The sequence below is a fragment of the Zerene cesonia genome, unplaced genomic scaffold (genome assembly GCF_012273895.1).
Source record: "Zerene cesonia ecotype Mississippi unplaced genomic scaffold, Zerene_cesonia_1.1 Zces_u001, whole genome shotgun sequence".
In the NCBI taxonomy this organism is placed as follows: Eukaryota; Metazoa; Arthropoda; class Insecta; order Lepidoptera; family Pieridae; genus Zerene; species Zerene cesonia.
Window position 1 is genome coordinate 927,463 of NW_024045131.1, and position 15,990 is coordinate 943,452.

At 32.9% G+C, this 15,990-nt stretch overlaps 1 protein-coding gene across 1 annotated transcript; it reads right to left on the reverse strand.

Annotated features, from left to right (window-relative positions):
* Nucleotides 1-3,913: 3,913 nt before the first annotated feature.
* LOC119838213 (ets DNA-binding protein pokkuri) lies at nucleotides 3,914-9,923 on the reverse strand. Its single transcript, XM_038364062.1, has 4 exons — nucleotides 9,751-9,923; nucleotides 5,983-6,083; nucleotides 5,259-5,413; nucleotides 3,914-4,628 (listed from the first exon to the last, which is right to left on the reverse strand). Exons 2-4 carry the CDS (start codon nucleotides 6,077-6,079, stop codon nucleotides 4,560-4,562), a joined length of 321 nt encoding a protein of 106 aa, XP_038219990.1. The 5' UTR covers nucleotides 6,080-6,083; nucleotides 9,751-9,923; the 3' UTR covers nucleotides 3,914-4,559.
* Nucleotides 9,924-15,990: the final 6,067 nt, after the last annotated feature.

Genomic DNA, 15,990 nt, shown 5'->3' on the forward strand with positions numbered 1-15,990 from the left:
ACTTGGCAGAGGCCGTCATCGAGTTTGACAGATATGTCATATGTCGCTTATTTATATTTGTCTATTCTCACGAAACTGTGATTCTTGAAAAGAACCTTTGTTACATACTTGTTGATATATCTTTCATCATTATTTTATGAACGTATGTTTTATAATTAATTCGTAATCCTTCACAATATTTTTGTATATATTATAAACAATACACCTGTTCATAATTTGAAGTTATATGCTATATCGGTTACATATTCACACGAATGCGAGATTATAAGAACTTTTTCTCCATCAATATTAAAATGAAATGTTATATTAATATGTTCATATTATATCTGCATTAAATATTTTGAAAAAAGAAATCAATGTGACATAGACAGTTATTTTAATATAATTTTTCTGTAAGATTTATGCTTTAGCTCTACCTATTTTTTGTACTCCGTTTAAATTTTTGTTAAAAATGCTTTCAAAATTCTTGAGACCAGCATCCATTATACGACAATCGTTATATACGTTCAAAATAAAACCACCGAATCAAATTACTGTGAGAAATTCAGGCGATTATGTGCCGCCTACACAGTATGACATCCCTATACCGAAGAGATTGAATATTCTTTATGTTCTGAGGGTTTATTGGGAAACAATTCCCTTGTTCTTGGTCACCATGACTAGCTGTACTTTATGCTTCCTAGCTTGCATTTGGGCATCCTTGCACAAGGTGGTTACATGTTTTTTTTAATACTTTCCGTAGTTCCTGGGCCAGGGCCCATGTGATTGTTTTTTTTTGGTCTTTTAAAAACCCTAGTAATTGGATATGTTAAAATAAAGAAAAGTTATTTTAGTGATAGGTAATAAATACTGTTTGAAGCATCTGCAAGTTTTTTTTTTTTCGTATTATTTGTACTATAAGAGCAAGTGACACTACGATTAATTCTATAATTTAAGCGGGTTTTTTATTTTTATTTTTTTAATCTATATCATTACAGATAGACGTTGTGTATACTACACACAACCGTGATAATATATCGCGCACCATGGACCTGCGGAACCCTGCAGTGCATAAGATCATCATCATAAATCAGCGCTACGAACCGTGGCCCGAAATGCAGGATGTTTTGGATAAAATGACACTCGCCCAAAAGAGAGCACTCATGCGTGCACAGTCTTGCAAACACGCATAAGTGAGCGAATATTTTTATTATTCTTTTTTTTTATTTTTATTAAACATTGTTTATTTATACATATGAACATTTATTATTTTCGATTGTCACTCATTACTTTTATCAGTGAAATACTTTTTTGAGGAAAAATAAACGTTTTTGAATATGTTGCCATTTTATTGAAGAGTGTAGAGGTTATTTTTATTTGTTTTTTTATTATTTTATACAGGCAACATACATAATTAAATTAAATAACTTAGAACAACGGCCCATAAAGACTAGAGATAAGATTAGCATGTATATTATATAATATGGGACAGGTAAAAATGTAATAATAGTAATAAAATCTCCTTTATTTAGTCCTCACGATATTGGTAGTATACTAACAATAATTAAAAATGCACATATAAACTATTAACTAACTACCCTTAAAATTGCTATATACTATACTAACTACTGGATGACGTAATAGTAGAAAGCTAAAAATTCTGATTTCATTTCTAGCGAAACATATATCGAGTAGTTTAGTAATTTTAGTAAATGAACAATTAAATTTGTACTGATAATGAACTCCTTTATGTTGAATTCGGTTGAAAACGAATATTGTACGTTAAAAAGCTTAATAAATATATTAAGTATATAAAATGAATTTTTACGTTTAAAGATTGCCACCAATTCTTAGACTCAAAGAGACTAAAGTCTTTTTTTTTTTCTAAAGACTGGTAGTTACATAATGCAAACTTATTTTTGAAAATTTAAATCTGGAATGTTATGTGAGATCGTGTATTACACGATATAACTAATTATGTATTTACCTAGAGTCATAGCTTTTTATTCGTTATTGTAAATTTTAGTTATAACATGCTTTCAAAATTTTTGAAACCGACGTATGTTCTACGACCTTCGTTGCGTGTACCAAATCGGATTATAGTTAGAACTGCGAGCCTAATTCCACCTACACAATACGATACTCCAATACCAAGGAGACTAAAAATCTTCTACGTTTTGAGGGACCAGTGGGAGACTATCCCGTTGTTTTTCGTAACTGCTTTAAGCTTCACATTATGCTTACTAGCGTGTGCTTGGGCTACGCAACACAAGGTAATAAAATTGGTTTTAATTGTAGCAATTTAGTGAATAGATACCCATTGATAGTATCAGTTGTCTAGTGCTCGAGTAAAAAAAGGTCCTTAAACATTTGAAATTTCACACGAACATTATTTTAAATACAGAAAACAAACGGTAAATTGTGAATCTTTTTTTTACCAGTAGTTATATGTATAAAAATAAGTGATTTACTTGTAAATAGATGGATGTCGTGTTTAAAAACCACAGTCACAGCAACACTCTGTCCAGAACAATGAACCTACGGGATCCAACTGTCCATAAGATGGTTATTATAAACCAGCGCTACGAACCATGGCCGGAAATGCAAGATGTTTTGGACAAGATGGCGCACGCTGAAACGATAGAGTTGACAGGAATCCAGCCTTGTTCATAATTTAAATGTTAAATACTTGGTCAATATATGTTGTTTTTTTATTTCGCTTTAAAGTAACTATACGTATCTACAACGTTTCTTTTATAATTTGTAATACGTGTGCAGATCCTACTTATATTTAAAACGCGAAAGTTTGTAAGTATTGATGGATGGATGTTTGTTACTCTTCCACGCGAAATCAGCTTATCGTATCTTCGTGAAATTCTGGATTAGCACGTAGGCTACTTTATAAGGGGGTACCGGGGTATGCGATGAGGGGTAAGCCGCGGGTTACAGCTAGTTTAAAATAAGTTTTAGATCTTATATTGCTCTTTCAAGTAAATATCAATAGTCTGCTATGATTTTTGTAGCAACATACTGTTATTTACAAATCATACTACACGTTATATAATGCTTATCGTGTGAGGTGATACCACAACTTTGTAGCTAAGTTAAAATATATGTTTCACGTAGGTACTTAGATGGGTTTATTTGGATGACATTAGAAATTATCACCTTTTCGACATACGGATAGATATTACCTGCATAGGCCAACGTGATTATGAAATCACGTTGGTTTGCAGTATGTTCAAATCTCATTGAGCATGGACATAATATGATACTCCATTGCCAGCACAAATAAATTAATATAATTGTATCGACCAACAAAATTTATTAACTAAAAAACCTTAGCATATTTAATTTTACAACTTGTATGTCTTAATCAATGTTAATTAGGAGTAGACAGGCTTTTAATTTTAAATTTCAACGGCCCCAATTTTAATATTATGGTTTTATAGCTAAGAAAATTTCTTCTCCTTAAAAATTTCAATAAATATATTTAAATAAAGACCGGGTCTATTACCTACAAAGGGGCATTTTTGCCCACTTTGAGAAAGACCAAATGTATAATCTATGGACTACTCTATGCCATCGTATCTGACAGCTGTCAAAACGCCAACAAATTTCGTATAGATCTCATTGAGAAAGTCAAATGTACCAGTATATATCTGTATAATCTATGGACAAATGCAAACACTATTCCATGGGAGATAAAATAAAACAAATTATACGATAGCAACATTTATTTACACAATGCTTGACTAGAAATAACTACAATAACATTTTTACAATAAAAATTGTGACTTATACACAGGGTGTCCCGCTTATGGTGGACTCGACAGAACTTACGCTTTTAAGACGCCGATACGTAAAAAATCTCCGACGCATCTTTCTATTAGATATAAATGTATAAAACATAATACAACATAATAACAAAACATTTTTGGTAGAACTAACAATTACTACTAAAATTGGTTTCTAATACTGATTAGATCCTTATATCATACAGGGAAATGTAATTTCATGTTAAACTTGTCAGTAATTCAAGGCGTAATTAGTTTATGAATTAATTCTAATTACAATAACTATTTTAATAAAAACTTAAACGCCTTCCAATTGTCAATAAGACCAAATTTATAATGTGACCACATGAGGTATATATACTCGTATATATAAAAAAAAACTGTTGCAAAATTATTCTCCTCCTTTCTTGTCGTTGGTTAAATTAAGATAGCAAGTTTTTACGTCTTTCTACTTAAATAATAATTATAATTTATAGAACAGATAAATGTACAGACAAATAAAAAAATATAAATGTATGTCTAGGAACTTCTGACTAAAGTTACCATTGCAAGTAAAGTTAAGTAAAACAGAGCGAAAAAAAATCAAGATGGCCACCTCGTGCCGTCTCGCTCTCGCACTATTCCATCTCACTCGCTCATGAGAAATGACATAAAAAAAATCAAATTTACAAGAGAAAAAAAATACATTACGAAATTAGAATTTTTACTAATTATCTAAGTTAATTATTTTACTAAACTACGTGATATGTAACTGTGTTAATTAGTGTATTGTAATCTTTGAAATTATTTCGCCCCCAACTTCTCGAGTAATTCTTGTAACGCTAACGCTTTGGCTAGGCGTCTTCTGAAGTCCTGGAAATAGAGATATTTGAGAATTAGTGTTTCGTTCACGTAACCTCATTGGAACGTTGGTTTCGTATAAATGTAGAAAAAGAGATTTTACTATCGATTCTCAGTAAGAACAAACCAAAAAAATATCTGATAAAAGGGGCAAATGATGTGAATAAAAATTTAGTTTAGTCAAAATCGGTCAAATGGTTGTCGAATTAGCGACAATAAGTCACGCAACGTAAATGGATATTTATCACCTTGCAAACCGGTGCTTAACCTGGATTTTTGATTATTTTAAAGCGACAACAGAAAGACATCGTCTATGAAAGTTGCAAATGTTAATAAGAAAATACTTTTTTTATATGTCCTAGTCTGCAATGGAGCTGGTGGGACGCCTGATGGTAAGCGCTACCACCGCCCATGAACATTTGGAAACGAGGTCGATTGCAGACCTTACGCCTCTATAAATGGATTGCCGACTTTGAACTGGAAAGGGATGAAAAAGGATCGACGAGAGGAATAAAGGAAAGGACTGGGAAGGATAAGGAAACGATACACAGTGCGAGCCGGCCCAATCGGTGCCGAGGCGTACTCCACAACCACATAAAAACAACTGACTATACAAAAAGCTGAAGGCCCATCCACACTCACCTGATGCAGCACATCGCCGCCGCGCGGGACTCTCGCGGCGAACATGTCGCGTGACATGAGGCAGAGCGCTTTCCCATTCATGGGGAAGCGCTCGGGCAGCCCACCGCGGCGGGACACCCACGTGCCCACGTGCGCGCGACACCACGTGCGCGGGTCTGGCGCGAGATATGTTTTTAAATATATACGAGGTATTTATTTTTTTATTCATATTAATTAAAGTAACAGTATTTTTTAAGGTAACAGAGGATTTTGAATATAATTCTTTATCTTCCAAGTCAGAGACAAGATTCTCTTATACGATGTCTATATGTCAAACGAAATACGCTAAATTCCTTCTATTTACTACAACTGCGACTAATACGATATACTAAAGACAAATACAGTGATAATATAATATAGTTATAACGCTTTTGATAAAATTAACATCATTGTCTCACTTGTTGTCTTAGAGAGTATACATAAGGAAACTATTTAATGCTGGCTATTCTAATCAGATCAATAAAATAAACTCATGAAATTATTGTATTATCATCGAGTCTTGATAACAACGTTTGAATTAAATCAATCCGTTTGCGTCAAAATCGAGTCTAAAAGAGTCTTACATGCATCGGTTCATTCAGTAAGTGCTGAGGTCACAAAACCAAAAAGTACAGTCGTATTGAAAACCTCAATTTTTGAAATCGATTAAAATAAATAAAATTTCATAATAACGAACGCTTCTCACCTAATGGTAAGTCATCTTCCTGAAGTACCCTCAAATCAACTGGTCCCCAAACACCATCAGCTGGCGGCACACGGTCGCAACGCGCTTGGGTAGGCATTTTACTGAAATAAAACAGACAGTTTTATTAATTTTCACCTTTTTATGTTTATTTAAAGGTGTATACGTTTATAAAATGAATTCTTTTTCTGGTTTGTGGCAGAGAATGCATTTGTGTTTCTGTACGAACGTTTGTAATATTTTCATGCAAAAACTACTGGACCAATTTCAAAAATTATTATACCAATAGAAAACTGTATCTTTGCTGAGGCTTTATATGTACCACGGACGAAGCCGGAGTGAAGAGCTAATGTAAATAGTGCTTACAATTTTTTGTGAACTGATTCTAACGTGACAAAGTAAATAATTATCATTTGAATAATTAATCGATACTACATATTTAAATTATTCGTACAAATCTACCGTTTAGAGGCAAGGCCGCCTAATTATAGATTTCCTGCGAAAGAAAACATCGCCATTACATAAGAGACCAACGATTATAGACCCACATCCGGCTTCCGTTACATTGTGACCACACTGCGTTTTTATTTCCATTTACCGACTTCTGTAACGGATATCCTACAGTATTATGTGCGAATAATAGTGTTTCAACCATTTGTGCATACTGTCGGCTTTAGAATGATTTAATGACCTGATTTTTAGAGTGAAAACTTCTTTAGCCGTTGGACAGTTTATGGTTGGCTAATCTTTGGAAGAGCAGAGTTGAAATTTGACACAGAGAAGTTTGGATAACCACATAGGCTACTTGTAACCGGGTACCACGCGAGTGACGCCGGGGCTTTATTTATTTATTTACACTTTATTGTGCTGGCATACATAACCCATCCCTAAAATAAATGACTTAAAACTAAACCAGCACAGCGGGCGGTCTTATCACTAACGAGTGATCCCTTCCAGGCAACCAAGTAGTTCTAAACAATACATAACTGAAGAGTTATTTTCAACGCGCTTATCTCGGGAACTACTGACCCGATTTCAACAATTTCTTTCACCGTTGGTGACAACGTCGTGATTTACATGATCCCTGAGTGCTATAGGCCACATATATGTACCACAAGTGAAGCCGGGATGTCAATCACTAGTTCCCAAGGTTATCGAGGACAATAGGAAAGCGGCAAGCGGTGCAACTCGCCATAAATTCGTCATTAACTTGAGAAATTTTGAAAGAATAGAAAAAATTTGATCACGAGGAAGGATTATCGTCGTCATTAACTTCTCCGAGTAACGCGACGTCAAATTCAAAACAGCATTAATGTATCATTCTTGCTCTATATATATATTTTTTTTTTTTGTCGTTTTCCGATTTACATGAGGTCTTCTAGACAATTAAATTTTTCAAATCGGACCAGTAGTTCCTGCGATAGGTACGTTGTTCAAACAAACAAACAAACAAACTTTTCACCTTTATAATATTAGTATAGATTCATTCAAAGTACTGTAATGAGGGGAAATTCAGATTTTAGATGTTTTATGTTTTGAATATTTTTACCAACTTCCAGCTGGATGGGAAAAATTGCACTTTACCATGTCTAATCTGACCGTACTATAAGGTGTAATAGTCAAAAACCTAACTTTTTCCAATGACAGTTTTTCAAATATTTATATTAAATTGAAATATTTTTAACCGTCTCGCAATTACAGAACAACATTTTTGGTATATTTTCCCAATTAGTTCTATTCACAAGTCCCCTGATTGACCCTAAAAAACGACAAAATAGATAAGATGTGTTTTGACGTTTGCCTAGGCCCCTGATCGCAACTGTTTCCAACCAACTCATAGTTGTTATTCATTTTTGTCAAGCGCCATCTGTATTTCCCCAAACGAGTGCAACGGAAGCGCGCGCGCCGTCTTCCCGCCAAACCGGCGGACGTTCCATAATCGAAATCGACACTTCCGTCCATTTCGAAAAAGGAACGCATTGTCGGCTGTGACGTTCGTTTAATGTCACATTGTTTTTATGTATAATGAGTTTCCGATAGAGGAATTAATAAACAATTAATCAATTAATATTATCTTTTAAATCTACCATGTCATACGTAGTAAGTGGATAGTCCTCACTTAATATGTCAATATGTAAGCTCATAATGTTGTTATGTTTGTATCGTAGTTTACGACGTACGTATACGAATTCTATTATAATCTGTGCCCTTTAAAACAGTTGAGAATCTATACTATAATTATCCAAAAAGCTATGCATACTACATTATTGGGGCCTAGAAAAACTATGCTTATAAACAGCTTAAAGCACAATCGATACTTTAATTATTTTTATAGCACCTTACCGAATGGTTTAAGCATTTCGCACGTGGTTGTGATGCTGGCTATAATGGACGCTACTAATCTATTTATTATATAATTAAATGTTCATTGTAGGTTAAAAATCGCATATTTGTAACAATAACATTAATGATGTTTATTAACTGTTTTCACTCAAAATTTAAGCCGATTTGTCTATTTATTTAACGTTCGTTGCATCATCAAAGAGAACTTCAAGAAAGTCAATAAATGACATTTAAATGGTAGACAAGAGAAATAATTATTTTTATCAAAACACTAAATCGCCTTCTAATTGTCAGAACTAGACGAAATTTAAATGAGACCACAAATTAAGCAACAGCTTTCAATTAAAAAAAAGCTGTGTGTGCGATTCACACATGATAGAAGTGAAACTTCAGTAAATCGACAAAAGAATGAATAAAATAGTATGTATATTTCTGTCTCATTCTTTGCCGGCTTCATTCTACACATTTTTGTATTTCTGTCTCTTACCTGTCGTTTTTCCGTTGCATCAGGTTTGAAATCACAACGATTCTAAAGAAGTTTCACTTCAAAAAATGAATCATCGAAATCATTTGGGTTCACCCAGTATATACTTTTTATTTTTTAACTTGTTTGCTGTTTGGCAGAAGATCAACCAATATCAAATCAAGATATCATAATAATATAAAAAAGGAAATGACAAATTAATTATACAGCTATTCAACCCTCATATATCTGTATATTTATTTTATTTTCCAGAACAATCATCCTAAAATTGATTGCTAGGTAATTTCCAATTTAAAAGCACACAAAACATGTTTAAATACAAACAACAAGTCCGATACGATCAAAATATTTCTAGACGTTATGCCGGAAGTAAGTTAGCGCGGGAAATCGTGACGCATCGAATAGAAAGCAAACACAAGGAAATTGGCAATAGTCGCTTCCTGATGCGATAATCAGATAATCCGATTGTTGTTGTAAAGTATTTTTATTGCTTTTTTTTTTAATTATATAGCATATGACTGTTTTGATGCTTTTCCCGCCATTTTTGTGTATAACGTGAAAAGAAAGTTTTAATTCATTTTATGGCCAGGAAGTATTTTAGAAATTAAAAGTTGTTATATCATATGTGCGAGTAATTTTATGAATAATTAACTTCATGTTGAGATTTCTAATGAGATGATCCCGGATCGGATATATGTGATCCCGGAGTGCTGTAGTTACTACTAGCTAAGCCGAGGCGGACCTCTAATAATATAATAAGGCTTCCGTATTTATTGCTTAAAAACATACAGCAAGATTAAATATGTATATAGCTACGTTAAAAGTAATACCTAAATTTCATTTATTATGATGCAGGAAGAACTTAATTCTCTGAAAAACCAAAAACAAGCCAAAATTGTTTTGTTTTTCAGAGTCTATTACAATAAGTATCTCATACTACTCACTTTAAATATTTAAGTCGAAACAATCCTTAAGTCACAATACACAACACCACTATATCACTACACAAAGACCCAAGAATTTATTTTAAAACGTATCAGTGTACTTTGTATGATTTATAAGCTACAAAATTACGTGTTTACACGCCAAGGCTTGATAACTGAATGAACGATTCTGAACGTCTGACGCAAATTTGAATGGCGACAAGAATACCCCTATTCCTTTTTAGAAATAAACGATATATGTGTATTCGTAACAAATACAATTTTAAACTTTATTGTAATGATCAAAGATAAATTTTTATATAACCATTATTTTTACTTATACCTTTACGAAGTTGAACAATATTTAAACGCACATTGCGCGGTTTTGTAGCCGGATGCGGGTTTTTTTGCATCTCTTTCTCACATAGGTAACATATTCTAGTGGGAAAGAGATAGGAATTCTGTTTTTGAATCGATAATGAATTCACGCATCCTGTCAGCATGTGGCCTGAAACTAATCGTTTCCGTCTTTGATCTTATGAATGTAATGATGTATGAGTCAAAACTTGCAATTTAATTCTAAGCTCTAAAGAGAACTGTTTAGAGTTTACTATGCTTTATAGTTATAATTATTTTTTACCATTCAAAAGTAGGAAAGTCAATAATTAGGGGCGCGCGTATCCGCCACTATAATATATCAGTTTCCCGCCAAATTTATTTTCGGAAATGACAGTCGTTTTATTTTTTATTGCATTTTTGACACATCTTTAAGTACGAAAACATATGTTTTTAATGTCTATGAAAATTTATAACTATTATAATTTAATGAGCATTAAAAAATTAAACACTTACAGACTTTAAATAATAATTGCTTCATGTATGTCTTTATAAAAGTTACAGCTATTAGTGGTTAGATACACATGTTTTTTCTTTTAAAAAAATGTAAAATTATTTCACACCCTTCATTAATGTGTCTTTGCTTTATTTTAGAAAATAGTTACCTACCCGTTTATTCATAAAAACCATACCATTCACGTAATTTGTATTCAAATTATTATTTTAAAAGATAAAGAAGCGGACCTCAAAAAAACAGGAAAGGGACAGTTTAAGATCCCAAATTTTATAGCTTATTGTGAACCACCGGAACTATTTAGGAAACATCGTTTTGTAAAGATTAAGCCAAACGGACGGACGTACTTTTATTATATATACAAAAGGTGCAATTGGACAGGAAGCGGACGGTAGACTCAAATATTAACTTTTGATCCCAGCTTCCGCTTTACTGTCAACGGAAATTCTGTTTATTTATTTAATTTTATTAAATGTCAGTTTCAACGGGGTATTTAAATCTCTGGTCTGATGTAAATTGGATAACGATATATAGGAATAGTATAAGTGAGAATAGTATGGCTTTCTGTTTCCTTAATAAACTATCAGTGTCGCACACTACATCAAATACTATCCAGCTCTATTGGTAGTATAGAAGTACAAACATGAAAACAAATAAACATGCATTCCTTTTTGCTAATTCAGTTTTACCGACCAATAAAAATAAGTTTTTAAGATCAGCATTTTAATATAATGTTCAATTTTATCTGTTTTTATCACATAGCGGGCAACTGAGCTGGTGGTTCACCTGATGGTAAGCGATAACCACCGCCCATGAACATATTTTTCGCTTAGGCTCAGACCTCTGCGAATGCGCTGCCCGCTTTTAAGGGGAAAGGGAAAAGGGAAGGATTGACGACTGGAAAGAAATAATGGAACAGGTGAGGAAAAGAAAACGGGCCGTTTTCCTTTGTTATATAACTCTTTAGTAATAACTTAAACGGCTGGCTGGCTAGTAATTAAATTACTAGTTTCCATAACTGAATTCCATATTTTGGTGCATATTATTTTTAATATTTTTTTTTTGAATTCATTGAACGTAGGACCCCCTGGAAGTAACGCAAACATAACGAGAGGAAGTGAATATTTCCCGCCCTTTTGTGTATTCCACGGACACGTTCGAAATTCGGAATTCGGAATACAAAAAAAAAGATCATAGACAACAATCCTTTTCAAATAAACGAATGGCGATTCACTTCCGACGTTACAAAATAGGTAATACCTTTTGTTAACATCACGTATAGTCAAATATTTAGCCGATGTTTAACGGCAAAATAAACTCCTCACCTGGATATCGCCTCTTTTATATTCTTAAAATTTGGAAAAACTCCCAAATATACATTTTTATATTTTTTTAATAATCTACACTTCACTCTTCACATAACATATCCTAATGTACTTAATACTTATTTAATACAAAATCAATTACTCTTTAAGCATTTTGAGAACATAAAAAAAATGTTTTATGCTCATTAAGTTGTAAAAAAAAACTAAACGGAAATGGCGGGATGTCATTTGACAAAAACTGCTATTATATCGCCCACAATGTCGCTAAATAGATTTAAGTAAGGTTTGCGTCAAGCCGGAATTCCCTAAACAGCTTATTTCGGGACAAAATAAGAAATTAGTTACATCCGTTTAGGTTGCTTGTCAAAATTTGGCGGGACGGTTGCCCGCGCAAAAACGGGTCAGAGACTGTCAACTCTTTCGTATTTTTTTTGTCTTAGTCTCAGTTATTTATGATCTTTTAACTTTACTACATGTTACCGTATAAATTTATACATTAAATTAACTAAGTTAACAATATAATTTTGTTTGATATGTTTGGTACAGGAAAGATCATAATTAAGTGAAAATCCTTAATAATCTTAATATCAAATTGAAGAGATACAAAAAATATACAAAAAATACGTATTTTAATAAAATCATGTAGAACCTTTTTTATTTGCGAAAGTAACCGCCTGTCTTCCTCTTATTTACACCTAAACCATTGATTTGTATGACATTTGGTACAGAGACAGTTTGAGACTCGTTAATGTCCATAGGATAATTTTCATGCGGAAAATCCCAATGGTACTGCCAGTAAAACCCTGGGACTGTCTCTTTTCCTTTGACTACGCGGCTGCCGAAGCTGCTTTTGTTACAAAGCCGCGGGCGAAAAGCAAGTTTTATAATTATAGTGTAGTGCAGTTCTTATCCCGAAAACTGGATGACAGCTATTAATAAATTTTAAGCTCTGTGTAAGTGCGCAGTGCTTAGTTATTTCATGAATTTAAAAGAGAAAAATGCGGATAATAATATTAAATAGATCATGACACAGTTTTCATTTCTTCATTTATTAAAATATGTAAGCAAACTAAATATATCGTAATATATGTAATTTATTACAATTGGTACTTTCAAAAAGGTTTCTCACACCCGCCCTTTTTTATTCTTTCTTTGTCATGCACGTGGCTGGCACGTATTTGAAAAGATATCTATCATCTCAAAGATGCTAATCTTTCCTTATTTTTTGTTATGTTTTTTAATACAGATTTTGCGCCGAAATAACGTATTTACTTGGTAAATTGATTAATAATTGAGGGATATATGTTTTTTTTTTTGCAATTATGTCTATTATCTAGAGAATATATTTAATTAAAAGTTAAAGACTTTTTAACAGTCCGTGAGCACCATTCTTCTCGTGAACGCTCCCGTTCGTCTTAGAAGCCTCGGGTTAATATTCCTAATATACTAAATTCTCGTGTCACTATGTTAGTTACCATACTCCTCCGAAACAGCTGGACCGATTTTTATGAAATTTTGTATGCATCTCGGGTAGGTCTGAGAATAGGTCAACATCTATTTTTATACCCTAAATGATAAGAGTAAGGCAGAACAGCGTTTGCCGGCTCAACTAATAATAAATAATATTACTTAGTAGCAATTATTATCCTAATTTATTTATTCACTAGACTAGATTTCGTTTGGATGAAGGGGATTTATAAAATTCTGCATTGTATCAAAGTGACCCGACATCGCAGTATTTCCATATAGTTTTGTTATATTCAATTGCCACTTTTTTCGTAATTGGACTTTAACAGTGTTTTCCGTTAGACAAACGCATAAAATAAATCGTTTTGGCTCATTGTTGATTTTACTAGTATAGTACTTTCATAAACGGATATTAACTTCAGTTTTTCACGTCATGATAACGATTGTAGCTTTCGTTTTGACATTTTTCAAGTCAACATCTATAGTAAAGCGTAAGATAGCAAAGCGAAACTGAAACTGAAGGTAATTGAAGCTCAAAATTTGTACTTACGTACTTGGAATTACGTGTGGAAATTGTGGGTAGAATAAGAATGAATAAACAAACAATGTTATCTCAGTTACAGAGGTTTATGCATATAAAATTTACTCGCTGTCTCAGTTATAGAGGTAACTATGATGATAAATCGAAAGAACAAATCCCAGATATAGAGGTTTACCTCATCCCACTAACAGAGGTAATTCAGTGGCAAAGTGTTGGGACCTCAGCATGAGTTCCAGTTATGCAGGTTTCTCACTTATCCAGGTCCCACTTAACCAAGTTTCACTGTATAATGTTATCTGTGGTTGATTCTATCATTAAAGCGAATTTAAACGCGACTTCCAATAATGAAAAGGAGGGTATATGTACATCTGTATGCTTTTTTCTTTTTATTTAATCTATATCTTTAATAAACAGATAAAACACATTTTTTTCTTCAGATTTTTTAACAGATAGAATACAATAGAAATGTCAATCAGTTAATTATCATAAGTAATTATTTACGGCGGATATCCTTCAAGGAAGGATGTGGTAATAAAAAGAACTCCACCTTCATTTCCTCCATCGAAATTTTTATGATCTCAGTGCGGTTATCAGAGCTAAAACTGGCATTGGAAAAAGTCAAAATATTATTATCTAGCCGCTTGCCCCGGTTTCACCTGGGTTGAAAGAAATCGATCAAGGGCGAGTCAGTCTCGCGAGACTAAGGGCTCTGTGCAAAAAAAGCTACAAAACAACTTATAAAAATGTACACCCATCCAATTTACGACCGTGCTAACCGTTGCTTACCCTATTTTTTATTATTTGTTATGAACAAAAATCAACAACGGAAATATACCATCTTTGAAAGTTTTTCCTGCTACTTTTTACCAACTATGGCTACAGCCTGGTGACAGACGGTCAGGGACATAGGGACGGATAGCGGAATTCGAGTGTTTGGTTTTACCCTTCGGAACCTGTATATGTATATCTGTAATTTCAACGATATTTATGTAATATCAAAATTTTATCTTTCTGTTTGCTTTGGATAATCTTTGGAACGGGTGAATAATTCAGTTATCGCTGTGTTGCCTCATCTGTATTCATATTTCTCATAAAAAAAAATTATTAAAAAAAAGAAAAACTGGCTGAAAATTGCCAGAACTAGTTTAAATATAAATGGGTTATAGAGTCACCTTTAAAAAAAATCATCAAAATCAGTTCACCCAGTGCAAAGTTGATAAAAAAAGTCAAATTGATAATCTCTGCTTTAAGTCGTTTATATATTAAAACATTTCATATGTAATGTTTTAGTGTATAAACTTAATTAACTTCATCTATGATACATTATCTATATACACTAATATCATAAAGAGGAAAGATTTAATTTATTGTTTATTTTTTTAAATGTATAGGCTATGAAACTACTGGACCAATTTTAAAAATTCTGTCACCGATGGCAAGCTACACTATTCCCTATTATATATTCTACAATATTCCCAAGTAACATAGGCTATGTTTCATTTTCAAAAAACTTATTGACTTAACTTATTAACTTGAATAATCCAACCCAAGGCGTAAAATAACTTTATGTCCGTGCGGAGCCGGGATGGCCTGCTAGTGTTATGCATTATCCTTCATGTTACTAAGTTGCATATTATGTATATAATAGTGTTAAAAGCACATACAGAATAAGATTTAATGAGGTAATGTTTCAATTAATTTATTTCATTAATAGTGTTTCCTGTTTCACTCGCGTATCCGAATAAAAGACTATGTTCTAATGCATATCTTATATCTTTAAACGAGCAATTCTTGTATATATGTATATATATATATATATAATTGGAATCTCGGAATCGGCTCCAACGATTTTCATGAAATTTAGTATATAGGGGGTTTCGGGGGCGATAAATCGATCTAGGTAGGAATCTTTTTTAGAAAATGTCATATTCGTGTTTTATCGACTTAAACTTAGCAACTCTTCCTGACATCTATTGGCGAATAATAATACTATTTTTTGATGAATAATTAAAGTTCCAGCAAATGGCGTTGTTAAGTAACGAAGTCAATGAGTGTTTGCTTTGAGGTTAGACTAATTG

Coding starts and splice junctions, on each gene's coding strand:
- LOC119838213 (XM_038364062.1), bottom strand. CDS start 6,079: ATGCCTACCCAAGCGCGTTGCGACCGTGTGCCGCCAGCTGATGGTGTT. Junction 5,414..5,982: donor GGAAGATGACTTACCATTAG/GTGAGAAGCGTT, acceptor ATCTCGCGCCAG/ACCCGCGCACGTGGTGTCGC. Junction 4,629..5,258: donor GCGGCGATGTGCTGCATCAG/GTGAGTGTGGAT, acceptor CTCTATTTCCAG/GACTTCAGAAGACGCCTAGC.